General features: G+C 42.4%; 1 protein-coding gene across 1 annotated transcript in view; it reads left to right on the top strand.

Moving 5' to 3' along the window:
• COL28A1 (collagen type XXVIII alpha 1 chain) overlaps positions 1-9,556 on the top strand; it is a 193,180-nt gene that overhangs the window by 129,107 nt on the left and 54,517 nt on the right. The window contains exons 26-27 of the mRNA XM_019508467.1: positions 2,893-2,961; positions 3,500-3,568. Coding sequence (XP_019364012.1) covers positions 2,893-2,961; positions 3,500-3,568 — 138 coding nt within the window. The remainder of the gene's footprint in view (positions 1-2,892; positions 2,962-3,499; positions 3,569-9,556) is intronic.

Here is a 9,556-nt window from a genome sequence, read left to right as displayed (position 1 = left end):
AAGCTAAACTACTTGGATAAAAGCCATAGTTTAAATAATCATACGTTAATTTTCTAGAAAAACCTCTGTGTTGCAAGGTAAGACTAGCAAAATAATGGATCAGATACTTATAATGCCTATTTAAGTTTGGCACAACTAATACATGATCTGAGCCTTTTAAGTTGACTGAAGAACAGACTGTCAAACCCCCCCTCCCCCCCGATCCTCTGGCTCCACCTGCAGGAGCAGATTTGGAATTCTTAGCTGATAAAGTAGGTGACTGGGGGAAAAGGACATGTGCATTGCTTTGCTAGAATTCCTTCCAAAGACATCTCATAAAAGGATATTTGGTAACTATTTTATTTTACTAAAATTTCATATCTGAAATAAAACTGGGAGTCCCACAGTCTCTGCAAATATTCATAGACATTAGGGCTGGAAGGGATCATCAAGTCCAGCCTCCTAATATGAATATAGGCTGCACTTTTCCAGTCTATGCATATTAAAAATGCATATTAAAATGCATATTTGTTTGATAAAAGAGACTCCTAGTCATAATTTACATGCTATTCCTCTGAGTATCATTATACAAACTGTTCCATGTGGCTGAATTGGAGCTCTGTTCTTCCTGCTTTCAGAAGTGGCTCACACATGTGCATGCTCCCAGATTGGAATTTTATGTAACAGAGGCCTGATTCACAGAAAACCAAAGCTCAAACATGTGGAATGCATTTAATATAGGCAGCAAACTATTTTCTATATCATTGAGAGTCGGGAGACAATCCTGGAACAGATGGATATAAAAACACTAATGCCAACTAAAGGGAAGGTTAAAGAAATTCATATCCTAGACAACACCAAATAAGCAGCCGCCAAACCTGCATTCTCAATAAGGAACAGAAGGAATGCTGAAACCACTAGCCAGGGATATGAATGATATGGTCAGGGAGAATACCATCCACAGCTTGACCCCCACTTTTAAAATTAAATCCAGAAAACAAGAGAGAATGTTACTCCTCCTATCTGATTTCATCAGTCACACATTTGCTGGCCCCACATGAGCTTTCTAACTCAATTTATTTTCCTAAAATATTATGCAAAAAAAATAGATCACTTTATTAGAAAAAAAAAAGTAAAGTTCAAAGGTGGAATAATGGAAGATACTGCCTCATTATGTATCCCTTTTTACATAACCCAGGGGATCTGGCACATTTTAAACATACTAAACAAATAAATGGAATTTATCGAGGAAAGAAGAACTTTACAAGCCAAGGCTGATTCACTGAAAGGCCTTTACTTTTAAGGAATGGCTGGGGGAAAATGAATGCATGTAATAGCATGACAGCTCTTGTGTTTTCTGCTATAGGTAGTCATGTCATTATTTCTATACTTCATTTCTTATTTAGCTTCAATAGTCAGGCAAGAGAGAAAATAAGATCATTGTGGAGTGGAATTTTGTAAAGAAGAATTCATAGTAATTGGTTTCATACCACATAGTTAAAGGCAGCTTACCTTTTTTTATTCCTTTAGTTATAGGAGAGGGAAAAGCTATATATTAAAAAAAACATACTTAGCTAGCTTCTGGTTTGTCTAAGTTGCCCCAAACTTTGAGAACCACTGGAGCACCTCAGTTCTTTTGTACAATGTTTTAAAGCTGAACCAATTTTGTTCATACTCTATTCAGATAACATATATACAATAGACTTCAGGAAAATAATTGGTTAGATAATTATAGGTCATCATCAGAATACAGTGGTATAGGAAAGCCAAATGTGAGATAAATCCTGTTCAAAATGAATTTGCTGGCTATCACAAGTTAATGTTTACTGATTATTTCCCAGGCATTGACTTAGGAGTTTATGATAAAGTGCTAAAGGGTGAGGTCACTTATGTTAGTGGTCATATCCTAGAAAGCATTATATGCTCTGCCTTGAGGAAGTTTGATTCTCTAAAGTGATGGAAAAAGGAAAAGGGAAAGTAGAACAATTACTTAAAAATGCCACAGAACAGCTTTTCTGTAAGTCAGTGTAGCAAGTTGTGCTCCAGAGGCAGTTGTGACACCCCTTGGTGGCCACACAATCTGTGTCCTATTCTGGCTCTAGAAAGAGGGGTTGCATGGGGGTGCACCCCCTGAGAGCACTGGTGCACACCCTCACAGCCAGCATTTCCCAATTAGGTGACAGGCACGTGCAACTGGCAGGAGGGACCTCCCCCCTCAGTCTCTGACTGGTCGCTTGAGGGGGCATGTGCCCCCTCCCGCCGGGCCTGACTCATATTTACTGCCTAGTATGGGTGTGCACATGTAGACATGTGCCCATACTGTGCAGTAATTTCAGTTACTGCAGAAAATGTACATGTGTAGATGCACCCTGTTACACCGAAGTGGGTGGTTTAATCCTTAAACTGAATGGAAATTGTTGGTAAATTCATTTATTTCTTATGAAAGATACTGGTGAAATAGCCCAATACACTTCAAGGCTGTCCTGCAGAATTCCTCAAGAAGTGAAAAGAGAAGCCAGTATAGTAAGGACTTTGAATGTTTTGTATTTTATAGCATGAAGTTGTAAATTAATGCCAACTGTAATGGTACTATTGGTGATGTGGACCTTTGTCCTTAGGGACTAGACAGAGACCAAGTCATTCTAGAGAAACCCCTGATCAGCTGACACATGACTTGTATTTTAGACTATTATTTTTCTTATTATTATTCACATGCATATATATATATTCAATAAAATTACTGAGCATGTTAAATGTTTTTAAGCATCTCATTAGCTTGATTGACCATTTCATCCTAGATGTTTTCAGGAACTTTTAACATTTTAAAAGATTTCAAATTAATAAAAGTGTTGCTAACTAAAGAGTGCATCAATTCAGAGTTACTTGGTAATTTACTTTTATCGTGCTTTTCAGGGAGAGTCTGGACCAATGGGACTTCCAGGACTTCCAGGGCCAAGGGGAATAGGAGTACCTGGTCCAAAGGTTTGTAAGTCTGTTGTGAAGATCTGTGATTTTACCAATGCCAATGGCCTGCCTCCAAATCTCAATCACACTTTTAGAACTCCTTTGTCTACTTGATTTTCCATGTTGTAACTTAGTTAAGACTCAGGCCTGAGACAAAGGCCCTACTCCTATACACACTTGTGCATGTACATATTCATATTGAATTCATTGGGACTACCCACATGATTGAAGTGCTCTTACCTTTGCTTGTGGCAAATTTGACTTGATTAAGGCTGCAGTTGCTGGGGGATAGTGGCATAGCAGTTAAGGAATCTTGGTACCACTCTAGGGGCAAGAAGGCTCAATTGACTCAACTGTAAAGGGTTCCTGATCATTTGGATTGGACAGTCAAAGCTGGCCACACCACTGCTTTCTATGCTGCTGGCTATAGAAACTGGTATTAACCATGATAGCTTGCTGTGCCCTTTGGTTTAGGCAGTCATTTCCTTTCTTTTATTTGGAAGACAGCTGTTAATAATCATTTAATTTTTCTGTTTTGCTGTCCATCTCTTAACAGGGTGCTTTGGGACAGAAAGGTCTACAAGGTCCACCTGGCCCTCAAGGGGATAGTGTGCAAGGAAACAAGGTAACCAAGTTTAACGTGTTGTCTCTCAAAGTGATGTCTATTAAAACAGTTTTTCTGAAGCTATTCATGGTCTTTTTTAACCAGGAAAAGTGCCTCAAGCCTACAACATATTCATTATTTGAATTTTGATTACTTGGTCATGAGAGAATATTCATCCATTGCTCTGGATTCCCTTGACAATCTTATAAAAATATACTAAGAAACAGACTTATCATTTACCACCAGATCAAGTCAAACAAGATAGCTACAACATAAATATAACATAAATTAGCCAAACTCCTACATAGTTCCACTAGAATCTCACGCCCCGGCATTCCTACTTACTTATAACCTTCAGAGAAATGGTCAACAAATGGCTATTAAAAATACAGGGAAACAAGAGATGGAAGCTTAGAGCCTTACTGGAGAACACTGTGGGCATTTCTCTTCACTGTTAAAACACTGAAACTATTTGTGTGGTTAAAGGTAAGTATGTGATGACATGCTCCACTGGATTAGGAGTATAGTATTCGCTATCTTCTAGTCCAGGGTCCACAGTGAACAGATTTTTCGTAGACATTTGGGCTGGAAGGGACCCCAGAGGATCATCGAGTCCAGCCCCCTGTCCCAGGGGCAGGAAGTCAGCAGGGATCATAGGATCCCAGCAAGAAAAGCATCCAAATGTGTCTTGAAGGTGTTCAAACTGGGTGCTTAAACTGTCCACGGCGGCAGTCTGTTCCAAAACTTGGGGGCTCAGACAGTGAAGAAGTTTTTTCTCATGTCCAGCCTGAATCGGTCGCAGCAGAGTTTGTGACTGTTTGATCTCGTCATCCCTGAGCCTGCGCTTTTCCAGGCTGAAGAGCCCGATGGCTCTCAGCCTCTCATCATAAGATCTGTTTTCCTGACCTCTGATCATGCACGTGGCTCTCCTCTGCACCTTCACAAGCTTCTCTACATCCTTTTTGAATTGTGGAGCCCAAAACTGGACGCAGTACTCCTGCTGTGGCCTCAACAAGGCCGAGTACAGCGGGAGAATGACGTCCCGGGATCTGCTTGAGAAGCATCTATGGATGCAAGCCAGTGTTTTGCTCGCTTTACTAGCTGCAGCATCACATTGAAGGCTCACGTTCATCTTGTGGTCAACCATGACCCCCAAGTCCCTTTCATCTGTAGTGCTAACCAACGTAGCACTACTGAGCCTATAAGCATGCTGCAGGTTTTTCTTCCCAAGGTGGAGAACCTTGCATTTTTCGGTGTTAAACACCATCAGATTCTTGTCTGCCCATTTCATGAGCCTGTCAAGATCTGTCTGGATCACCCTCCTGTCCTCAGGTGTGGATGCTTTACCCCGGAGTTTGGTGTCATCAGCAAACTTGGCCAGTCCGCTTCTGACTCCAATGTCCACCTCATTGATGAAGATGTTAAATAGTATAGGCCCTAGAACAGAGCCTTGAGGTACCCTACTGGTCACAGCACACCAAGACGATTGGCTCCCATCGACCACCACCCTCTGGGTCCTACCACGGAGCGAATTCCCTAGCCAGCAGATCGTGGTGAGGTTGTGGCCACAGTTAACCAGTTTAGCCAAGAGGTGATCATGGAATACCAGATCGAAGGCTTTTTTAAAGTCGAGGTATACAACGTTGATCTCTTCCCCCTTGTCCAGGTGATAAGTCACCTGGTCATAAACGGAAATGAGATTGGTCAAGCAAGACCTATCCGCAACAAGCCTATGCTGGGTCTCTCTCAGAATATTGCCTTCAGCTAGTCTGTTAAGGATGGTCTCCGTGATAATCTTTTCCAAGACCTTCCCCGGGATAGAGATCAGGCTGATGGGCCTGTAGTTTGCCAGATCTACTTTCCTCCCTTTCTTGAAGTAAGCATAACATTGGTCCTTTTCCAATCATCGGACACTTCACCAAGAACTCTCAAAGATCCATGCCAGGGGCTGAGCTATGATGTTCGCCAGCTTCCTGAGTACCCTTGGATGAAACCCATCAGGGCCAGCTGACTTGAAGGTATCCAGCCTGTCAAGGTGTTCCTTCATGAGGTCAGCTTTGATGGAGGACAAGGAATCTCCCTCGCCCGGGCCTCCCTGACCCATAGTGGGTCTCTATGGGTGTGAGCTCTCTGGTTGAGCTGCTTTGGAAAATGTGCCTGCTGGTACAGCAGTTGGCTTCAGGTACTAGAATTGGGACTTTTATTTATTTGTTTAAAGGGTTTTGGTCAGAAAATGCTAGTTCATCAACACGAAAAATTTACAGAACTGTACCTTTCAGCATTTTTTTCATAAGGAATGTGTTTTAGGTCCCAGATAGACCAGCCTGTTTGGGTGAATCTGATATATTTTATTAAACCAATTAAAACAGCTGGAAAAATTCTTCTTTGCAAGCCTTCAGGTACAAACACCATTCTTCAGGCAGAGGAAGTGTGTCCCCCAGATGAAATTTCTGGGACTGGCCAGTAAAAGTGTAGGTTTCTGTTACAGCTCTCCCTGATTCAGTTAGATGATTAACTCGGTGTGGGTTCTCTCCCTCCCTGTAACACTTTGGGGTCCCAGGGGCAGCCGTGATGCCCCTGGTAGCTTCACAACCCATGCCCTGCTCTGCCTCTTGGATACCCTCATCTCCTTCTTGCCCATGCACCACTCCTTGATGTAAGCCTACCTTTCCAGACAATAGGTACTTGAGAGTCCTAGAGTGAGCCTTGCTTCATCCACTAGCCAGCAGGTCCCTCCTGCACACCACTGGCCCTGACCCAGCTCCTGAGCTGCATTGGCATTCTCTGTCTTTCTGTGCCCCAGGGCACCCATAAGCCTAAGGGGCTAACTACAGGGCTCTGTTCCTCCCCTACACCATTGCCCAAGCCTCATGGGTGTTGCTGTAATGTCACTCTCTCCTGTCAGGGCTTCAGTATTCTTGACCTCTGCCCCTTTCCTCTAGCTGGGCCTTCTAGTCCCCTGGATAGGACCTGGCTTTGAGGCACTAGTTATCATCTTGCCCTTCAGGGCACTGGGCCCCTGCTCCCTGCCTTTCCCCTTGTATGCTAGACCCCTTGGCCCTGCTCTCCTCTTGTCCCATGCTCTGCCCTACTCTGGGCTCAGCAGTTACTCTGCAGTCACTCACTTGGCCTTAAGCCTGCCCCTGGCAGGGCTCAAGGTAAACATGTGCCCCGAGGGCACTAATGTGACCTCCAAATACTACCCCTCACAGTCCCAAGCCAAGCCACTGGTACAGACTGTAACCAAACACTAAGTCCCTGGGCTATATCATAAACTCTCCCTTCTGGGCCCACTAACAACAAAAAGGGAAAGCAGCCCTCTGTATGTTTAAAAGGGAAAACTTTCCCTCACCTCCGAGGCCAGGATAACCTCCCCACTCTGGGTTGTACCCCTGTGAGCTCCCAGAGCCTCACAGGTGATCCAAGGCAGCACAGCAGTCCATCTACTATTCCCTGGTAGATCTCCTGGCCAGGAACTTCTACCCAGGAACTCCTACCCTGCAGCTTGCAGGGCTAGACTGGCTTGCTGACTCAGGCTCTGAGCTTATATTCCTCCTAAGGCCCTGCCCCCTTTGGGTTGGGAAATTACCCTTGGCTGCCTGTGGGTACCTGCTAATTAACCTCACTGACCAGTTACTATGGTAAACAGTAGTAGCTGTGCTCCCTCTGGCCAGCTGTGCTCCCTCTGGACTGCTTCTCGCTCAAAACAACAGGCCCAAGGTCACTGTTACATGCCTCCTTCTCTCTTCCCAACCCCCAAAACATGGAAATGTCTTTGTTTTGTCCAGATACAGAACAGGAACATTTTTCACACCCTCTGAAAGTTTTGTGACATGCAAAAACCATTTCCCTCCCATCTCTTGTAGACATTGCTTTTTGTTCTCGTGCTGGAAGTGGTTCCAGAGCAGAGCACTTGGAATATAGCTGAGTAAATCTTGTGGTTATACTGGGTTTAGTCACACTGAGAACAATTGCCAGATTGCATGGGGAATGTTTCATTGGTTGAAACACATCTAAACTACAGAGAAAAAATAATTTGCTAAATCTAACATGCTTGTGTAATCCATATCTTTTTGGCTATAGAAGAAAGAAAGAAATACAAACTCATGTTCTGATAGCTAAAGAGTAGCCAAAATATTCTCAAGTGGAATTTAAGACATAGGTAACTGTAGATGTGGCCTCCAAAATGCATTCAAAACATGTTTGGTATTTAAAAAATGTTCAGTAATAGTACTTTCATCACAGGGTACTTTTTAAATGATGAATATGATTCAGTGTAAAAAACCGCCAAGGACAGACCCGTTTAATCATACAAGGATATCACATTTGCTTTTGAAATAAGAGATTTTTACCCTTGGATGTGAAGCAATTATAATGATGTAGCTGAATAAATACAGCTGGCCCTTGGATTTTGGAAAGTCTGGCAAGTTGTACTACTACAGCTTTACCATTAAATGTGTCATCAGTTACATTTCTAAAATCTTTAGCCCTCTTCTTTTACCATTTGGCACTTTTGTACCCGTTTTCTCCATGTGTTGATACCCATTGTGGGGCTTCATTGGGTATGCCAACATCATATTCCCAGTTTGTCTGGTAATCCTAAGCATGCCCTGGTCACTTGCTCCTCCTTGCACATGCCAAACTCAGGAATGTAATAGTGAAGATACTCTTAAGACATCTCTGTATGAATCTTCTAGATCACAGTCTTCAGTATGCATGAATGCCATTTTAAATGGTGACAGTCTGGAGTGACTTCACTTCATTTTCTGGTTTGGTGCATGCATGTTGGAGTGGAGAGCACATGCTCTAGAATGGGGTGGCCAACCTGTGGCATGTGTCCCACAAGTGCCAAGGGATGCTTCTATACATGGTATGCGATCAAGGAGAAGACAGATAACACAGGATCAAAAATCAGGCAAGTAGTAGAAAGAAGAGTGGCAGAGCAGACCGAACAGAAAGCAGAGTAGCAGATTGAGAGCAGAAGACAGAGTGCCACATTGGGCAAGGGAAGGGGACCAGTGTGGCATTCCAGGAGGGCATAGGGCTTCATCTGTGGCATGCCTTCTAAAAAGGTTGGCCTCACTGCTCTAAAAAGTGTCCTACTTCTGACACTCCACAAACATCATGTCAGCATACTTCTTGTTCACATGCATACACACACACGGGTTAAAGTGGGACATATCTCTAACTGCATCTCCTTCAAGGAAGGTTTCAGGAATTCCCACGGAAAAAATGTTTCTCCTCTCCCTCTCCATAAAATGATTGTTTTACAACGACTTAGAATGTGAACAAATTCTTCCATCACTTACTTATTTCCCTGACTCTTCTACAACCTAGAGGCTGTGTAGAGGAGAAGTAGAGTGCTTTTCATCATTTTCTAGTAAATTCTTTGCATAACTCAGGATTGATATTGATCAGATAAATCAGTGGGAGCCATATTCTACTTGACTCTATTGCTGGTCACTGAAGTGTGAAAATGAAGATTAGAGAAGAAAAAAATTCCAGAATTTGAAGCTAACCAAAACATCAGTTTCTCACACAGCTTTATCAGTACCTTGCCCATCAGTGCAAGTCAAAGGATACCTATTTTCATTACAGATTTCTTATACAGGCCTTTTCCAAGAACTTACCTTGCAAAAGAGAGATTAGATATATAGACAAACATTTTCAAACTTAGTGCTGAAAGAAGTCACTTTTATTTAACTGATTTATTTAAATCTGGATTTAGATACCAATATTAAATACCCATGTTTGTAAATGTAATATAAACTAGAAGCAACTATATTTAATAAATATGTTATTTAAGTATGAAAAAAGATAGTTGGATTAATTCAAGCATCCATTGTGCTTTTAGCAACAGTCTGTACTTCTGAAAACAAATTAGTAGTAGTAACACCTATGATTTTACTAACTTTACACTGGACAGGAAGGAGGAAGAAAAAAAAATTCCCTGAAAATAAGTAATTCTAATATAATCATAGAAGTAGGGTCAGAAGGGACCTTGTAGAT

The sequence above is a fragment of the Gavialis gangeticus genome, unplaced genomic scaffold (assembly GCF_001723915.1).
Source record: "Gavialis gangeticus isolate Ggan-Ray unplaced genomic scaffold, GavGan_comp1, whole genome shotgun sequence".
NCBI lineage: Eukaryota > Metazoa > Chordata > Crocodylia > Gavialidae > Gavialis > Gavialis gangeticus.
Note: the sequence above shows the minus strand (reverse complement) of the source record. Positions and strands in the feature narration are given on the sequence as shown.